Raw genomic sequence first — 20,869 nt, forward strand, 5'->3', positions numbered from 1 at the left:
GCCCATAGGAACTGAATGGGCTTCAGTGCATTTACCGTGGCAGCACTGCTACTGTGGCTTTGTAAAAGTGGCTCTTACTACTTTAAAAAAAAAAAAAAAAGTTAAGCAATCAAGTTACAAAATTTTAGTTTTAAACATTGTGTACTTCTTCATCAATGGGGAATCTTAGATTCATGTACCACATAATTGTTTTGATTATGTGGTTGAATGGTAGAAAAGCACATACTAAATTTACTGGCAACATCGGAATTAGTTTTAACCTATTCTGGAGTCTATACTAAGCAGAGCAAGGATGTTTCCTCTTACAGCTTGCCATAGAATAAACACATTCAAAATCAGGTGTCACCTGAGTAACACCACCATTAAATACCTTCTCTGCCAGATTATTTGCTAAGCAACACAAAACATTACAAATAATTTATAATCTAATCCAGTGATGGCGAACCTTTTAGAGACCAAGTGCCAAAATTGCAACCCAAAACCCACTTATTTATCGCAAAGTACCAACACGGCACTGGGCTACTGAGCAGAGGGGCGGGTGATGTGAGAAATGTCCTCAGGCACACGTGGAGACGGGGAGGGGAGCAGCCCGGTCCTGCTTCCCTCTGGCTTTCTAGAACCGTGTTTCCCCGAAAATAAGACACTGTCATATTAATTTGGGGTCCACAAAACACACTTTCCCCTCCTATCGTTTTTTCCCTTACTCATCTCCTTTACTGTCAAAATACTGTATTTCTTCCCTCAATTTCCCTTAGGGTCTGTTTTGTTTGTTGGTTGGCCTACGTTAATGACGTCGTCTCCCTTTAAAGAGAAATGTACTACATGTTTTTAAACTTGTTCATCGCTTTGTATTACGATTAAGCGATCTATCAAATTTTATTAAAACTTGAAACTATGGCTTAATTTTTAGGATGTCTTTTTTTGTGTACAATTCTCTCTCCCTTCCTCTCCTCCACCCCAATTCTTCCTCTTTCTTTCTTCCCCACTCCCCCTGTGCAGCATCTTTCCACCCCTCTTACCCAATCCCTTGTGCAGCATCTTTCTAGCCCTCCCTCCCATCCCCCAATGCAGCAGAAGCCCGAAAACAATTTCATTATGTTGCTTTAGATCTAATCTAATTTAAGCATTGTTCTTGTATGCCACATCTTCCCTATAAAATAGAGCTTTAAACGGTTAACAAATAAACAAATTACAGATCTTTAAACTGAATTTCAGATGTCATAACATTTCTGAAATAAAAAAAGTCTTGAGATCTTATAACAGAGCAAATTAATTAGCTTAAAATGAACAATAAAAGTTTAAGCAACTTGGACACATAATATGAAGCCATTCCCTCGTGCAGAAGAACCCCGTCGACCCTCCCACCACAAGGCTGACATACCTTTGTTCCGAACAGCAGCAGCTGCAGCACTCTGAACAGGCTACTTCGTGGCTTTCCTTGCCTGTGCCTTCCCTGTGCTGCATCACTGATGCGGCAGAGGTATTATACCAGGGGTGTCAAAGTTCCTCCTCGAGGGCCGCAATCCAGTTGGGTTTTCAGGATTTCCCCAATGAATATGCATGAGATCTATTTGCATGTACTGCTTTCATTGTATGCTAATAGATCTCATGCATATTCATTGGGGAAATCCTGAAAACCCGACTGGATTGCGGCCCTCGAGGAGGGACTTTGACACCCCCTGTATTACACTGTCTTACAATTTAAAAAAACATCAAAATTTTTTCCTTCCTTCTCTATGTCAGTTTGATACTGATCTTTCCTTTTCATCTGTCACATTTTTCTTTTCAGTATCTCTACCCACTCCCAGCTAGATTTCACCTCTCTCCATCTACCCTCAATCTCCCTGTATTTCCTCTGATCTACTATCTTCCCATCTCCCCAGTCAACCCATGTCTTTCTGTCTCTCACAGCTTCCTCAATCTTCTGTTCCCTCTTTGTCATTCACTCAATTCCTAAAACCATTTTTCCAACCCTCTGTACTGAAACCCCTCTACAGCCCTTAAATATCTTCCTCATTCTCGTCTCCTCAACAGACACAGGTTCTTTTCTGGTCACTCATCCCCCTCCATCTTCCTGTCCCTTTCTTCTGCCTTTTATCCCTTACTTAGCTTCTTTTACCTCCTTCACAGCTCCTTTGTTTTTACCTTCCATCATCCTTTCAGAGATCAGTCCCTTTCTTCTGTCTTATGCCTTCCTCAAAACCTTCCACAGTTTTACACCACTTCTCCACTCTACCCCTCTTTTCTAGGTCTTACCCCAGTCCCTAAATCCCTATTCAATCTCTCAGCCTCCATTCCCTCCAATATTAGTTTCCCATTAGGTCATAAAGTCATCACATTCCTGTTCAAAATCAAGGTATCCCTACCTAATCTCTAGTTCCTGCTCTCCCTTATCCCTGACTCCATTTAATCTCAAAACTAAGGTACATGTGGTACATGTGGTACATGTGGTAGTCAAGCAAAGCACTGACAAGTTGTCCTGTCACTTTTCTAGTGATACACTCTCAACTTCTGGGGGCATGCCAGTTGAGAATCACTGATCTAATCCCTCTTGCAAGCATTTTCTTGATAGACACTAACAAGATTTTCAACAGGAGTACTTCAATCAATTGAAAGCTGCTGAGAACCAGAATGTGTAAAGTAATGAGGAAAAGGTGAACATACTAAACAAATACTTCTGTTCTGTGCTCAGGGAAGAAATGTCCTGGAGAAGGACCTTCATTGGTGAACAAACATATAGGGGAATGGAGTAGATATTTCACTGTTCATGGAAAAATTGAAAATGGACAAAGCAGCCAGATAAGACATCTGAGGTTACCGAAGGAGCTCAAAGAGGTTCTGGTGGGCCCTCTTAAAGATTTGTATAATAGACCCTTGGAGACGGGGAGACAGACATAGTTCCTCTCCACAAAAATGGTAGCAAAGAAGAAGTGGAAAACTATTGGCCATTAAGTCTCACTTTGATGGGAGGAAAGATTATGGAGGCATTGTTGAAGGAAAAGATAGTACAGTTCCTAGAATCCAATGGCTTGCAAGATCTGAGGCAACATGGTTTTCCCAAAGGAAAATTATGTGAAACTAATCTAATTTCTTTGATTGGGTGACCAGAAAACTAGATTAAGGGCATATGCTTGATGTAGTTTACTTGGACTTCATAGGAAACTTGTGAACAAACTAATGAGCTGGAGTTAGGACCCAAAGTGGTAAACTGAATTATAAAACTGGTTGATTAGCAAACATCAGAGAGTGATGGTGAATTGAATCACTTGAAGGAAAGAAAGGTGAGCAGTGGAGAGCCCCAAGGACTGGTTCGTATTGGGGCCAATTCTATTCAGCATATTTGTGAGTGGTACTGCCGAAGGATTATATGGGAAAGTTTGCCTTTTTGTGGATGACACAAAGATTTGCAACAGAGTGAACACCCTGGAGGGAGTAGACAACTTGAGAAGTGATATAAAAAGATTGGAAGAACAGTCTAATGTTTGGCATTTAAAATTTAATTTAAAGAAGTATAGTGTGATAGATATGGGGTATAGAAACTCAAAGGAGTTGTATTTCCAAGGGGGTGAGGGGCTGATAATCACAGACTGGAACCTTGAGAAGATAGTGTCAGAAGATCATAAGCCAGCAAACAATGTGATAAACAGTAGGTTTAACAAAAAGGTTATTAGGTTGCACAGAGAGCGTCATATCCAGTAGAAGAAAAGAGGTGCTAATGCCTTTGTACAAGTCATTGGTGAGGTCTCATTTGGAGTACTGTATTCAATTTTGGAGGCCATATCTTGTCAACATCCTCAAATGATTCGAGGCAGCTCAGAGGAAGGCAAAAGAATTGCTATAGAGCTTGTGTCAAAAGACATTTGAGAAGAGACTTGAAGCACTCAAGCAGTGGTCGGCAAACACTAGACCAGTGGTCGGCAAACTGCGGCTCTTTAGCCACTTGAATGCGGCTCGCGGCTCTGCTAGCTAGAGCAGGGGTGCCCAACCTTCTTCCCTTCCCCATAAAGAGGACGCTGAAGTGCCGGGCCAACCAACCTCCCCCACCCAACGTTAATTCTGACGTTAGAGAGGAAGTTCTGGGCTAGCCAATCGCTGCCTGGCTGGCCCGGTTCTTCCTCTCCAATGTTAGAATTGACGTCGGGTGGGGAAGGTTCAGCCTGGTGCTTCAGCGTCCTCTTTACGGGGAAGGGACAGAACTCAGCGGCAGCCTGTTTCCCAATGGTAGTGGATTAGAGGAGGGCAGGGAGAAAGAAAGAAAGGTGGGGCAGAGAGACAGAAAGAAAGAAAGAAGGGAGACAGACAGAAAGGGGGCATGGAGAGAGAAAGATAGGGAGACAGAAAGAAAGGGGGCATGGAGAGAGAAAGACATACAGAAAGGAAGGAGGCACGGAGAGAGAAAGAAAGAAGGGGGCAGGGAGAAAGAAAGAAAAAGTTGGGGGAGGGAATGAGGTCTGGAGGAGAGGAAGCATACAGGAAGCTGAAAGAATGGAAGAAATATTGGATGCACAGTCAGAAGAAGAAAGTGCAACCAGAGTCTCATGAAATTACCAGACAACAAAGGTAGGAAAAATGATTTTATTTTCAATTTAGTGATCAAAATGTGTCCGTTTTGAGAATTTATATCTGCTGTCTATATTTTGCACTATGGCCCCCTTTTACTAAACTACAATAGCGGTTTTTAGCACAGGGAGCCTATGAGCATCGAGAGCAGCGCAGGGCATTCAGCACAGCTCCCTGCGCTAAAAACTGCCATCGCGGTTTAGTAAAAGGGAGGGTGTATATTTCTCTATTTTTGTATAGTTGTTACTGAGGTGACATTGCATAAAGACATCTGCCTTAACCTCCTTGAAAACCCACAGAATATAAATGATAATTAACATTTTCTCTGCGTACAGTATGCTTTGTGTGTTTAAAATTTTATTGTTGATAGATCATTTTGACGTGGTCATTTTAAAAATAGCTCATAAGCCCAAAAAGTGTGGGCATCCTTGATCTAGAGAATGACACGTCACCGATCAGGCATCTCCCTCCCTCCCCCTTACCTTCGCGACAATTTTCTTTGTTGTCTTCTAGCTGCCCGAGCCAGCTTCATCAAGTCGCGTGTGGCTGTCGAAACTTCTCCTCTGACGCAACCGGAAAGAAGAAGTTGCATCAGAGAAGAAGTTTTAGCAGCCACATGTGACTTGATGAAAGCTGGCTCTGGCAGCTGGAAGAGATAAAAAAAGAAAATCGCCAGGCAGGTAAGGAGGAGGGAGGGGAGCTGCTGAAAGACATCTAGTAATCCTTGCAGGCTTGACTGTGCAGGGAATTATTTTTGTAAAATCATGTTTTGTTATGTGTGACTGGCATTATTTAGACTTTAATTTCTATGAATGAATAGAATGAAAACGATATAAAATTGGTTGCTTGATTTTATGCGCGTGTGTTGAAGGGAAGTGGCGAGAGAATGGACTGAGGATGCTGAAGAAAAATGGGGAACAGAAGTGGAGAATGGGGAGAAGGCGCTGAAGGGAAATGGGCAAGAGAAGTGGAGAGTGGGGAGAAGATGCTGAAGGGAAATGGGAAAGAGTGGGGAGAAGATGATGATTTATAAATTGACAATTGTACAGAATATTGTTTCTTTTTATATTTTAATAAGTTCAGTATATAAGTATTCGAGGATTGTGTTGATGGGATCAGATGGTTTGCGGGGACTGGGACAAATTTTTTCCCCATGTCATTCTCTAGGCTCTGCCACAAATCGATTTTGACTACGTGCAGGCGAGCGGGGTGTCATTAAATACGTATTTTGTCATGTTTATATTTTAATGTAAAAAATATTTTTTGTCAATAAATAAGATTATTATTATTATGGTATCTGGTTTTATTAAATGTTAGTAGCTAGTTTAAAATGACTGCTAAAAACATGGTTCTTGAAAATAAATTTGGCTCTCAAAAGAAATCCTAATCATTGCACTGCTGATCCATGGCTCTTTTGACTAGAGTTTGCCTACCATTGCCCTAGGGCATGGGGGAATATGGTACAGATTAAGGCTGTACATCAATTAACATTTTTAGATTTAAACTATTTTATTGATGATGATTGAAAGCATACAATACAGAAATTTGGTCAACTGAACAACAGAAAATCAAAGAAACAGAGTATTTACATACCAAGGAAGAAACGATCATCAGTTTTACAAAATAATAAATGCTATTGGTTGGCAGCCAGCCCGTATCCCAACTGCATAACAATACTACAATCACAGCTGAACCAAGGCCCTAGACTCTTATGGAGATCAATATTCCAAGAACCCCCCCATTTCCCCACTTAACACCCCAAGGCAGAAGACAAACCAAACAAGTGAGAAAAAAAGGGGGGAGGGGAAGGACTAGATGACCAGAAAAGGTGACCTTCCCATCCCAGGGTCCCCATGGCCAACACAACCAATAAGATCTCAACATTTCAGAGTATTGAGAATCTGGCTACGAGCATACATCGGGTCCCCATATGTAAAGGAAAATTTGTTGAAAGGAACCTCGCATCTGACCTCTCTCTCTAGGAGCATGAGAGCATATAAGCGATTCCACCATGCCCAATAAGACAGGGAATGTTCCGAAGTCCACTCTCCCAGAATAACTTTTTTTGGCCAGTAGACTAGCCTTCCTAATGAAAAACCTCCCAATTCTTGCCGGCAATCGGAAGGCCTTGTATTTATCCAAAAGAAAGCCCACTGGGGTGCAGGGAATAGAGTGTCCCACCAAATGTTCCAAATATTGATTCAGCCGCTGCCAAAATATCCTAAGTTTCAAGTTTATTAAAAATTTGATATCCTGCCAAATCAGGTTTCAAGGCGGTTAACATAATTAAAGCAATATGGAGTACATAAAAATTTTTAAAAGACAAATAAACGCAATACAGATAAACACAAGTTATGGACTAAACAGGGACAAAAGGAAAGAAGAACAACTACAATATTTTGGATAGTAAAGAAGGGAAGGGAAGAACGAAGGGGTGGGGAGACAAAAGGCCGGCATTGGTGCCAGTAAAAAGTAGGAGCAACATCCTTAAAAGGACGATCATAAATCAAAAGCATCTTTGAATAAAAATGCTTTCAAGTTTAATTTGAAGATGGTAAGTGATGTACTTTCTCTCAGGTAATTAGGAGCTGCGTTCCATAACGTAGGGGTGATCACTGAGAAAATGTTAATTCGCATGAAAAAAAGATTTCGGGTCACATTGACATTTTTCACACTGTGAGGACCCCACCAGTCCTGATTTATACAATTGTACTAGCGTAAATCATGCCCGGTGCAGAACCCGAAATTGACATTCCTTTAGTTCAGCAGACACAGAAAGAGAAGAGATACACTTAATATACCCTCCTACATCTAAATCTTGTGTCCCTAAACCTAACTCAGGTGTCTATGTGCAAATAAGGACTCCCAAGATCTACCGGAAACAACAATATGTATAGCCTTAAGCAACAAAGACACAGTCAGACCCATCTCCAGAAACTGATCAAAAAAATTCCCAAAGCTTACTACCCAGCACAATCCGAAGACCCTCCACTTCCAAAAAAATGCACATAATGATGTAACTGTAAATAGGCAAAATGGTCAGTGGCCAAAATCCCCTCTCTCTGCTTAAACTCCCCCCAAGGTTGAATAGTGCCATCGACCCTAAGTATATGAGCCAATAATATTATGCCTGATTGGGTCCATCTTTAAAAGGCAGACATTCTTGACCCAGCAAAAACTGGAGGTTGCACCGAATATGAAGTTGATCAGACTCCAGGCTTCCCACCAAGCAAGAGCACTAAAAACTTCCAGGTATCTTTGAGGAAGCCCAGTAAGAGAGAAGAGTGTAAAGGGACAGGAAGCAAAGCCCTAGGTACATGAAGTAAAGAGTACAATTGCCAAGGGTGGTAACAAGGCCAGTTCGTAATCAAAGCAGGTATGTCTCCTGTCCAGAATCCAGTCTCCGGAAACTATTACAGGCAATTATTTCCCTGCATAAAACCGTCTTCACAGTGTCCCAATACAATACAGGATCATCCAAGTGAATCCCATTATTAGACTGAAAGTCTCGTCACTTCCCGAGCAAGTGTTCCAAAAAACCAGGATCTTTATAAAGCACCAAAGGGAATTTCCACCTGCGCAGTCCCATCATCCGCCACACCCACATCCAAGATGCACCAAACGAGAGCATGATCTGAGACACAATAGGGACCTATCCCTGCCAATCGTGTTTGAGAAAATAAGCTTTGGGAGAAGAGCCAATAATCAATTCTAGATTGAGATCCATGGACTCTGGAAAGATGGGTGTAATCCCTCTCCCCCTGGTGCAAAGTTTACCACACATCTAAAAGATCCATCGGTGGTGCTCTGCTTTAATTAGACACCATCAAGAAGGTGTGAGAGGTTAAAGGGATGCCTGAGGGGAGGAGGAAGTGGATATGCCCAAGGGTCAGGTTGGCTTCAGATGGTTGGTATACTGCTTGGGAGGGATCTCGGTCTGACTCACCTCAGTGGTCAAGTTGAGGGTTCTGCTTTGGCTACAGCATGTGGTAGGAGAGAGGTGCATGTGTGACTGCTCCCCTTGGGTCCCCTAGCTACTTCTGGAAAAAGGTGCCAGTAAGTTGTATTAGTTTAAAAAAAGCCCCGAGGTAAAGAGACCTGCGTTAATGTGTGTTAAAACTTTTAATGCACATTGAACATTTAATGTGTTAATTTAGTTATTAAGTTTTAAATATGCAGCTCTAATACAAATATTTACTTATTTAATATTTATTAATATGTAAATTAATCTTTTCAGAGATGAGAACTGGTAGAACTAGAGGTCATGGGTTGAAGTTGCAGGGTGGGAGACTTAAGAGCGACATCAGGAAATACTTTTTCAAAGAAAGAGTGATGGATGCTTGGAAGCCCTCCTGCAGGAGATTGTGAGCACAAAAACTGTGATGGAAGGGGGATAAAGACTATCCTTTTCTCAGACTACTTCAACTGAAACTGTGAGCCGATGGAGGGAGGAAGCAACATAGAGGAAAATAGCAAGCTCCCCCTTCCCATTAGGAACATGATAATACAGGATATAACATATATTCACAGAGTAGGTCTTTTCAGAAATGTTTAAGAAATGGTGAATATAGTAAACGGAACTAAAATAAATTAGGATGAGTGTAACTAGAATTATGTAGGATGAGAGTAACTAGGATGAATATAGTACACATTGCTAGAGCTATTTAGGATGCATGTAAATATAGATTACTTGGTTGTAACAGTTAAGCTATTTAGGAGGGTGTAAATATAGCATACTTAAAATGGTTACTGTAATCTTGTATAAACATAGTACACATAAGATACATACATATATAAAGTGTAATAATGTAAATGCAAACATGTTACCCTAGCCAAGCAGCTTGAAGGCTGACAACAATCACAGTGGAAACCATCTGAATCTGTATTAAAAATCTATTGGCAGGGAGAAACAAAGTATATCAGCATGTAATCATGAATAAGTAGAACCTGTGCAAAGCAGTGGCATACCAAGGGGGGGAGGGGGCGGTTCGCCTCGGTTGCATGCCCTAAGGGGGTGCACAGCCGGCCCACTGGGTCTGGAACCTCCCACCCTGATCTAGCAGCAGTGGTAGTAAACTTTAAATTCAGTCATCGTGGGACTTTCCTGCACCTCCCCGTGGCTGCTGGTCCACCCTCCATCATCACTTCCTTGTTCTGGAGCAGCCGGCAGCCACGGGGAGGTGCAGCAAGGTCCCACGATAACTACGTTTAATTTTACAGCAGCAGTGGGGATTGAAAGGGGCAAGATACTGGATGGCACTGGGGTGGAGGGCAATATTCCCTCTAAGCTGTGCAGGTGCACGGCCGCACACTTCTCTTCAGAGCCCAGCTTTTGGCTACTGCACCAGGAGTAGAACTTCTCAACTCTTTCCTGTCACCCAGTCCAGTCCAGGGTTCGATCCACCAGTTCTTTCATCCTTTGGGCAGCCGGCAGCATGAGTTAACACACGCTGCCTTTGGCAGCCCGGAAGCTTTCACTCTGCTACTGCTTCCTGTAGCTTGTTCCCTTATAGGCAAGAAGCAGTAGCAGAAGGAAAGCTTATGGGCCACAAAGATAGCGTGTTCACTCATGCTGCCAGTTGCCCAAAGGATGAAAGAGCGACTGCCTTACCAGATCCTGTAGAGGGGAGGAATGCGGGAGGGGGGGTGGCATTAGAGAAATGCTAGATTGAGGGGATGGAGAAGGAAAAAAAGAAAGATGCCAGATCTCTGGTGCAGGGAAGGGGAGGACAGAAATGTCAGACTATGGTAGGCAACAGGAGAAGGAGGAAAGCGAAGGAGAGAAGAGGAGATACCAGATCACAAAAAGGGAGAAAAGGAAGGAGAGAGATGGACTACTGGAGAGAGAGGGAAGGAGAGAGAGAGAGAGATTCCAGACTAGGGTGGAAGAAGAAAGGGAATGAGAGAAATACCAGATCACAAGAAGTGGGAAAGGGAATGAGTAAGATGGACTCCTGGGAGAGGGAAGGAGAGAGAGAGATGCCAGATCAGAGAAGGGGAGGAGTGATGGAGGCCAGACTGGGGGAAGAAGAGGAGAAAGATGTCAGATCACTAGAGGGGGGGAGAGGAAAGAGATGCTACACAGGGATGGGAGGGGTGGGGAAAGGAAGAGAGATGGAAAAAAAAGTTGTTTAAGAAAAGATGGGAATAGGGGAGAAGAAAGAGAGGGAATATGGTACACATGGATGGACAGCAGAAGAAGGGCAGAGAAAGGGAGGAGATGGTACATGTGGATAGATAGGAAGGGAAGATATGAAACAGTAGATAGAATTGAGAAGGAAGAAGAAAAATAGAAGAAAGTTGAATATTGAAAGTTAATGCCAAAGATGGATGTAGAATGAAAAAACTGACTGAATTAAACAACAATCTCAGAGGAGTGATACTACTTTTAAATATGCTCAGAGAAGTGAAGAGGAAGAGAACCTCCTCTTGGGGCAAGAGTTTACCGTCTAGTCATAGCATACCTGATTTCATATAGATCACTCTGAGATGTGACTATTACTTTAATATCTTTTTTAAATTCTTCGAGTGGTGCAACTATTCTTTTTGTATTTTCACTATTATTTATATTAGAATCACTGGATCATTGATTCAACCACACTTATCTTGTGAGAATTAATCCTATGAGGTCCCAACGTTGGGACCTCATAGGATTAATTCTCACAAGTTGCACTATTATTTATATTAGAATCACTGGATCATTGATTCAACCACACTTATCTTGTGAGAATTAATCCTATGAGGTCCCCACGTTGGGACCTCATAGGATTAATTCTCATAAGATAAGTGTGGTTGAATCAATGATCCAGTGATTCTAATATAAATAATAGTGAAAATACAAAAAGAATAGTTGCACCACTCGAAGAATTTAAAAAAGATATTAAAGTAATAGTCACATCTCAGAGAGTGATCTATATGAAATCGGGTATGGTATGACTGGACGGTAAACTCTTGTCCCAAGAGGAGGTTCTCCTCCTCTTCAGAGTTTCACTTCTCTGAGCATATTTAAAAGTAGTATCACTCCTCTGAGATTGTTGTTTAATTCAGTCAGTTTTTTCATTCTCAAACAAAGACTTTGCTGACTGTTCATATAACACGTTATCCCTGGTTTTCGTCAAAAAAGATGGATTTAGGGCAGAAAGTGAAGGAGAGAGAAACAGCAAATTGATAAGAAGATCCTGGAAATAGAGTTAAAGGCATAGACAAAAGAAAGTGTAACCAGAGACTGGGAAAACATGTGTAGAAAAATAAAATCACCAGACAACAAAGGTAGGAAAAATTATTTTATTTTCAACTTAATGATTGAAATATATTGGTTTTGAGAATTTACATCTGCTGTCTATGCATTTGTTTCTATTTCTCTGGTGTTGCACTACATATGCATGCAGAGTCTGGCATTGGGATTTTGTTTGTATATATTAGGACCTTTAAGTTGTGTTCTGGTATTTGCATAGGGTTGATCTGTGATCTGTATGTGTGATCAAGGCCAGATATTCTGGTAGTAATGAATGACGAGAAACGATATTGGTATCATGGCCCAAAGTAGGAACATATTTGTCGGCTCTCCTTCACCGCTTTTGGACTCAAAATGTCCCTCACTTTATGGAAACAAGGAGGAGAGAGGGGGCAGATGCTTTGTGGAAGTGGGGAGGAGAGAGTTGGCAGAGGCAGGCTTTTTTATTGCCAGCCTCGGCGCTATTAGCTCCGACGCTCATAGGAATTCTATGAGCGCTGGAGCTTTTATTGCCACAGCCGGCAATGGAAAAGCCTATTGTGGCTTCATAAAATGGGGAGGGGGGGGGTTGGTTGGTTATGAAGCCACATTAGGGGTTTATCACTGGCTGTGGTGGTAAAAGCTCCAACCCTCACAGAATTCATATTGGCGATTTTACCACCATGGTCTGCAATAAAAAAAACTCTGTTTTTTCAAATTTACATCCGCTATCTTTATATTTTGCATAATATTAGGGGACATGATCATTGTTTCTGTTGTGTAACATTGTATGCAGAGTCCAACTTCTTGGTGGTTCAGTTTAACTTTTGTCTACATATTTCTATTTTACCCCCCCCCCCCTTTTACAAAACAGTAGCGTGATTTTTAGCGCCAGCTGCGGTGGTAACAGCTCTAGCACTCATAGGCATTTCATGAGCATCGAAGCTGCTATTGCCATGGCCGGTGCTAAAAACTGCGCTACAATTTTATAAAAGGGGGGTAGTTTGTGATTACATATTCCATACTGGGCGAAGGTGTTTTCTGTGTTCTGTGTGTACGAAAGACCTGGTACTCTGTTAGTATTGACTGGGCAGGATCAATCTGTACTGGTCTGGTTTGTTTAGTTTTGCAATGGGTGTATTGATGTTCTATTGCTCACTGAAGTATGCCATATGCTGCCTTTTCCTAGATACACTCTTGTTGTGCAACGTACAGATTGTTACTAAAAATCATTCCAGTTCTCTACCACTCTCTGGGTGAAGAAGAACTTCCTTACATTTGTACGGAATCTATCCCCTTTTAACTTTAGAGAGTGTCCTCTCGTTCTCTCTACCTTGGAGAGGGTGAACAACCTGTCTTTATCTACTATTTCCTTCATTATCTTAAATGTTTTAATCATGTCCCCTCTCAGTCTCCTCTTTCTCACTTAAGGAATATAAGAGGTTTACAAAGTCAATAAACTTGTAAACTTCATGCATATGAACTGAGCAAATGTGGGGGCTGCTGGCATTAGTGGTTGGAAGTGTACTGTAGATTTCACCTGTTTTCAGAAGGCCAAAGGCTTCAGATAGAGGACAGCCTTATTAGCTGAAGCTTTGGGTTCTCTGCCAGCTACATGAAGGCTGTATGCCACTGCTGGGTAGGCCTGATCCCAAAGTAGGTGGGAAGCAAAAAATGTGTTCAGTTTATCGGCGATGGCTTTGTCCTCCTTTAGCACTCCCTTTATTCCATTATCATCCAACGGTCCCACCGCTTCCTTTGCGGGTCATTTCCCCTTAATATATCGAAAGAACGGCTTGAAGTTTTTCGCCTTCTTGACTATTTTTTCCTCATAGTTTCTTTTGGCCCCTTTTACCGCTTTATGGCACCTGCGTTGATGCTGTTTGTGCTTTTTCCAGTTTTTGTCCGTTTTTGACCTTTTCCATTTCTTAAACAAAGTCTTCTCGTCTCTGATCGCTCCCTTCACCGCTACAGTGAGCCACGCTGGTTCTTTGTTCTTTTTGGATCCCTTGTTGATACGCGGTATATATAGATTTGGGCCTCGGTGACTGTGTCCTTAAAAAGGGACCATGCCTGCTCTAGTGTTTTTATGGTGCTTATCCTCTTCTTGATCTTTTTCCCCACCATGAGTCCCATCCCTTCGTAATTACCTTTTCGGAAGTTCAGTCCTGTGGCTATTGTTCTGGATCGATGTTTCGCCCCTGCATCCATGTCGAAGCGGATCATATTGTGATCACTGGTTCCCAGTGTCCCCTCTACTTCTACATCTTGTGCCTGTCCTCGTAATCCATTTAGAATTAAGTCCAGAATTGCATTTCCTCTTGTGTTTTCCTTGACAAGTTGTTCCAGGAAGCAATCGACTACAGCATCCAGGAACTTGGTCTCCCTACTGCAGCCGGAAGTGCCTAGATTCCAGTCTATTCCCAGCTAGTTGAAATCACTCATGATAACTGCGTTGCCTCCCTTGCAGTTGCGTTTGATCTCATCTATCATTTCTCCATCAATTTCTTCAGACTGCTCTGGGGGTCGATAGTAGATGCCGATCTTCATTTCCAATCCATTGGCTCCCGGAATTTTGACCCATAGAGACTCTAACTTATTCATAATTTCAAGCATGTTATCTCCAGTAGATTAGATTCCCTCTTTGACATATAGGGCAACGCCCCCACCTTTAAATGTGACATGCATTGCAGTACCCCCTGGAGAGTCCCTCTGCTCAGATGTCTGTGTAGTCAGTTTGCTACAAATGCTGGCTGTTTGAAGGCTCCAATAGCTTGTTTTGTGCCTTTTGCATTTGGACAACTTTGCATTCAAAAATGGCCAAAAAAGAAAGACGTACTAAGAGCCAAAACATCTAGCTAGATCATTAAAAAAAAAAAAAAAAAAAAAGATAGACGTCTTGCTGTTTTGAAAATAGACATTTTCTCTGCTGGATTTCTGGATGTCTTTCCCAAAACGTCCAAACTCAGACCTAAGACGTCCTATTGAAAATGCCCCTCTAAATGACTGCCTATGAACTGGATTAAAGATCATATAACCAATCAGGCACCATTATGTATAGTGCACTTTGCACCTCTCTTCTAAAATAAAGCTACTGTCAGTGTGAAAGAAGGATTGCAGAAAGATATTAAAACAAATCAGAAAAAAATAAAATGTAATTAAACAGTACAGTTATTACTATTTGTCATGCACTACATAATATTTAGGGCTCCTTTTTCAAAGGTGCGTTAGGGCCTTAACACGTGGAATAGCGCGCGCTAGCCGCTACAGTCTCCTCTTGAGCAGGTGGTAGTTTTTCAGGTAGCGCACACTAATCCGGTGCATGCACTAAAAACGCTAGCGGACCTTTGTATAAGAAGCCCTTAGAGTACTGTGCTCTTATAATACAGTTGTAGGTAAGTGTTCTCATGCTTCTAATGTGTTTATAAAATAAGTACTTTTCATGTGGCTTATCTACCCATATCAAAATATCAACCCAACCCCCCAAAAAAGTAAACCATCTCACTTCCTTAAATATTGGCAGTTTACATACCTTTTAGTACACTCTGCTAATATAGTAAATCAATGTAATATTATTTATGTTATCATACCACCACATCTATAACCAGCCAACAGATTTAATCACCAGTATCAAAAGATGCAAGATCAAACTGGCTTTGATTTTTACCAGTATGACATTATCAAAAAGTCATTAATGTCTGAAATTAAGAGAAAAATCTCATTAATAAAAGCAAATGTGTACCAGGATAAGATTTAAAAAAAAAAAGACCTTCTTGAAAAGTATTGATTGTGACCCAGGGCAAAGGCATTGATCTTTTTGTCCCCTCAACAAGAAAAATGTTACAGACCACATATTATTGATCCAATATGAAACCTATTTTACAGCTGACTTTATACCAGATGCTGAACTATAATCATACCAAATTAGTGAAGTGAAAGAACAATTTGATAAGGATGCACTTCACAATTGTAAAATGTTACCTTTTAAGCAAAGTTTAGAGAAAGTGTGCCTTCCAGTGTGCTCTTTAATGCACCTTTAGCCCTGTAAAGCTCTTAGGCATAGATTTAAGAACGGTAATTACAAAGTTTATATCTTCTAGTACAGTGCTCAATAAATGAATTGCTATCACACTGCTCGTATCTTGGTAGGTGCACATCATGTGTAAAGGCTGCCAACATTATAATTCATTATCACTTGACAACAGATTTTCATCATTAGCTAATGTCTGGTGGTTTTCTAATTGACGTTATTTTTAACACAACCAAAATAGACAAGTCACAAAGGGAAAATAGGCTAAAGATTTTTTTTTTTTGCATCTTATCTTTTCAAATATTCTTTTATTCCTGGATCTTGTCTAAACAGCAAAATAAGGCCGAGACCCATTTTACTAAAATTGAATTGCTTAGTTCATTCAGCACAAAAAATAAAAAAAGGTTACAGGTACCAAGATTTTAAAAAGTCTACAGTGAGACAGTCCAGTGGCAAATCAACTAGCCCAGGGGTAGGCAATTCCGGTCCTCGAGAGCCACAGGCAGATCAGGTTTTTAGGACAGCCACAATAAATATGCATGAGATAGATTTACATCTCAAGGAGGCAGTGCATGCAAATCCATCTCATATATATTCATTTTGGATATTCTGAAAAACCTGACCTGCCTGTGGCTCTTGAGGACTGGAATTGCCTACCCTGAACTAGCCCAATACTTCTTTTCTAAGGTGTATAATTTAAGAGCTCTGCTGCTCAGATGTTGGCTCTTAATTTGGGCAGAATCTTGAAGGCCAGGAAGATGTATTGCAGCAGAGAGAGCATGAGAGTTCGGCTGAATGTACTGATATTCATGATAAGAAGAAATTGGCCACTTTTCCAACAGATGTCTCTCTCTCTAATTAAGGCCCCCATTTATCAAGCTGCGTTAAGGGTTTTTTTTTTTTATTGCTGGTCATAGCAGTAAAAGATCCAGTGCTCATAGAATTCCTATGAGTGTCGGAGCTTTTATTGCAGTGACCTGTGATGAAAAGTCCTAACGCAGTTTGATAAAAGGGGACTTAATTATCAGTGAAGAGATTTAGTAAAGGGATGTCCATAAAATCCTTGTCCTTTGGAGAACTATGGACATTCCTAATATAGAATGAGTTTATCCCATTGGTCTTAAGTGATAATTTTTCCTTGACTAAGAGTCATCTTCACACCCCTCTTGTTATAACAACAACTATCCTAAAGTCAATACTTAGTTTCTGGCTAAATTTGCTGAGGCAGTGAATACAGACCTTATTCCCCCCTTCCGCAAAGGCCCTCCCATCTGATCCTACCAACCAAAACTGAAAATTCACTTATAAGTACTGGCCGGGTTTACTTTTACCTGAGCTAAGTACCATTACAATGCCTATATAGGAAGAGTATTGGAGTTAAGTAATTTTAGTGCAAAATAAAAGATAAAAGATATTAATTATGAAAATGGAGAAAGTAATGTTATAAAACAAAACCATGGACCGATGATAGTTCACTGTTAGTTATACGCCGAGACGTGTTCTAGTGGCTGTATAACTGTGAACACTTGAGATCCGTTATAAAATCTTTAAGGAGTTTTTGAGTGAATGAGAAAGTTGGATTGTTGACTCTGCAGTAGTCTACATATATCTTTGAAGGTAGATATACTAACCAGACATTAGTGAATCAATGTTGTGAAATACAGAAGCTTTGCAATGAAAATGGCTGATTTTCCACCATAGCATTACAATGCAGTTTTTAAACATACCTGTGGCCATAATTGTATCATGCTGTCCTTGCGTGAAGACTACAACTCGTTGCCTTTTTGTGTTTACCTTTGGAAGGGCTTGAGTCTTTCGGGCTATTTCTTTAATATCTTCAGTCTATTAGAAGCAAATAAGAGAAAATATTAGTAACCACTTTTAGAAAACATAGATTTATACTTTGCTTAGAGATCAAAGAAATGAAATGCTCAGAATAAACCCTGTAAAAATAAATTAAATTACCTCTAATAAAATGTACCAATATGTAATATATTTAATTAAGGAAGGCTGAGCAGCAAAGGTGGTATCTGTGCATTAATAATATATCTGAGTTACTGAAACACATGTGGGTGATGAAAAATGATTAACATGCATGGATGATTAAAACATTTTTTCCTCACCTGTAAAGATATTTTCCATAAATAGCAGTGCTGATTAGGTACACAAGTAGATGACATTCTACTAGGGTTGTCCAGAACAGCAAACTTGTAAAAACTGTGTGAATTGAAGTTTTTCCTATGAATTTGATTGTGCATGATAAGAAAATAATAATAAAAAAATTTAAAGCCCATCCTGGGGTCCCTCAAAGCCACTGATTAAATAAAGCTTTCAATTTGCTATTTTTGCTTAATGGAGCAAATTTCTTCGTATTATAGCAATAACTTTTATGTTTTCACACTCAGCAATGATACATTGATAGAGACATTTTATATCAAGTCTCTTTTATTGAAAACCAATAAATCAGTAAATCAGAGTCTTCAATATGCTTATTATTAACAAGTGGGATTGGATTCCCTAGAACCCCAATAATACAGTGTTACAACCACGATTTTCATTTTGTGCTGGAATCATCGGCTGGTGATCACTGATTACATAGGCTGCTGTTCATTATCAATTTTAATTGCAGTTTATCTTAAAACCTTATCAACCATGGACCCCTGAAGAAGGTGTGTTTACCGAAACACAGACTGTGTTGGGTCCCTTGGTTTGTAAAAAGGTGGTATTAGTGACCGCATTTACTATTTGATATAATAAACACAGCCTGCATCTTGTATATATTGTCTACAGTTTTTTCTTGTTCTTTGCTTGCTGTTCCTGTACTGCAGTCTTCGTTGGATTTTTCTTTTGTTGTTTGCCCTCAGTATAACTAAGGCATGAGGTTCACAGATTCTTCTAGCCGAGACAAACAAAAGTGAACATAATACACTTGAATGAAGCAGACTTCATTGGCTCAAATTACATCTTAAACAGAGATATAAAGGATAATGTTTTGGTCTAAAGGTCAGGGAGGGTAAAATTGGTCTGATATGCATAAGACCCTTCATAATTTGAAAAATAGAATATTGTGAAGCTGAGAGTATACTGAAATGGGCATGGCAGACCAAGAGAGGCCAAGATGTCTGTCCTAATAAAATAACTATATTAACTGTATTAATAACAGGGCACCTAGGTTAATAGGTAGGTTTCTATTTTAAGTCTATTTTATAAAGACTCATAAGTGCCTATGGGGCTCATTTTCAAAACGGAAAAACATCCAAAAGTGGCTTGAAGGAGCAGATGGATATTTTTCTCACCAAACCCTTCCAATTCACTACTTTCGAAACCTATTTTCTAGACAGATATCTATGCTATTCAAGCTGCCCAAATCCCTACAGTGGGCTCCATTCCTGGCAGTGTACAAAGCCCAGTTAAAAGCCCACCTCTTCAAGACTGTTTTCAACTGTTAACTCCTCTCACCTTGGGTTCTGCATCCTTAACTTGAAAAAACATGGGAGAACTTTTTTTATGCATTCACTCAGCAGAATGGAAAATACAAAACTTGATGTACTGAGACAACTGTTCCTTGTGAGAAGGGCCACACATCCTCGGGACTTTATACTTACTGTAGTTTTGAGTTCTGGAAGAGCTGTTCCATCTAGGCCAGTATTTCTCAACTTGGTCCTAAAGTAGCTCTTTGCCAGTCAGGTTTTCAGAATTCTCACAATGAATATGCATGAAAGAAATTTGCATATAATGGAGACAGTGTATAGAAATAAAGTTTATGCATATTCATTGTGGATATACTGAAAACCTGATTGGTAAGAGGGTATTCCAGCATGGAGTTGAGAAACACTGATCTAGGTGGCATTTGCTGATGTCACCCACTTGTGTGCCCAGCTCAATCTGCTTGTCAACAGAAAACAATATATATAGAGTTAGCTCAAGTGATATTTCTTTTTGCATTTTTGGGTTATTTTATAATTATTTTCTTGGAGAAGGTGGAAAACCCTAAGACTTTTCTGCAGACAAATTTGGTTCATCTACTACATTTGAAATAATCAGAAGATTAGGTTCTTACCTCAATAATCTTCTTTCCAGTGGAAAAGCACATGAGTCCTAAACCTGTGGGTAGTCCATCTTTAGCCACGAGTGATGCAGAAGATATCATCTTACATTTTCAACTCCCCTGCATCACTGGGTACTGTCCTCCCCCCTCAGTTTGTACTAAAGCAGAGATAACCCTTGAAAGAGAAGAAAAAACAAGGAAGGGTATAGGGAAATTCCCTGATCGCATAATTTTGATCTGCTTTACAAGAAAACACAAATCATTAACAAATGTAACATAGCTTCAACAAAGCGGAAAGAAAACAACTACCTGTCTGAATGCAACCAGTGCTAACACTTGTTTGACTCTGACTGTCAAAAGCAAACCTGTATAGACATTCCCATCTCTCTGAAGCCATAGCTTTTTATTGTTTCATCTTGCTTAAGTGCCATTAGACAAGCCTCTGTAGAAAAATATCAATCTGAGGCTAAAACTGATAGGGTGAACTTCACAACTCATGTGGTTTTCTACTAGAAAGAATATCAAAGTAACAACCTAATCGTTCAATCTAATGCAAAAAGCATGAGTCCTGAACCGGCGGGACGTATCAAAGCAGTTCCTCGAACCTAGGGTGGGATAGAAGAGTCTGTTGCTAGCACCAAGGACTCAAAAGCGAAGTCCCTTCTTGCTGCTACATCTACTCTGTAAAACTTAGTAAATGTATGTACATAAGAACATAAGAACATAAGCAATGCCTCTGCTGGGTCAGACCTGAGGTCCATCGTGCCCAGCAGCCCGCTCACGCGGCGGCCCCAACAGGTCCAGGACCTGTGCAGTGATCCTCTATTTATACCCTTCTATCCCCCTTTCCAGCAGAAAATTGTCCAATCCTTTCTTAAACCCCAATACCGTATTCTGCCCTATTACGTCCTCTGGAAGCGCATTCCAGGTGTCCACCACACGCTGGGTAAAGAAGAACTTCCTAGCATTTGTTTTGAATCTGTCCCCTTTCAGTTTTTCCGAATGCCCTCTTGTTCTT

At 40.5% G+C, this 20,869-nt stretch overlaps 1 protein-coding gene across 3 annotated transcripts in view; it reads right to left on the bottom strand.

Annotated features, from left to right (window-relative positions):
• ADK (adenosine kinase) overlaps positions 1–20,869 on the bottom strand; it is a 594,014-nt gene that overhangs the window by 76,655 nt on the left and 496,490 nt on the right. For all 3 annotated transcript variants that reach the window (XM_033941773.1, XM_033941775.1, XM_033941774.1), the window contains exon 9: positions 17,531–17,645. In XM_033941773.1, coding sequence (XP_033797664.1) covers positions 17,531–17,645 — 115 coding nt within the window. The remainder of the gene's footprint in view (positions 1–17,530; positions 17,646–20,869) is intronic.

Source organism: Geotrypetes seraphini, chromosome 4 (assembly GCF_902459505.1).
Source record: "Geotrypetes seraphini chromosome 4, aGeoSer1.1, whole genome shotgun sequence".
NCBI classification, from domain to species: Eukaryota; Metazoa; Chordata; class Amphibia; order Gymnophiona; family Dermophiidae; genus Geotrypetes; species Geotrypetes seraphini.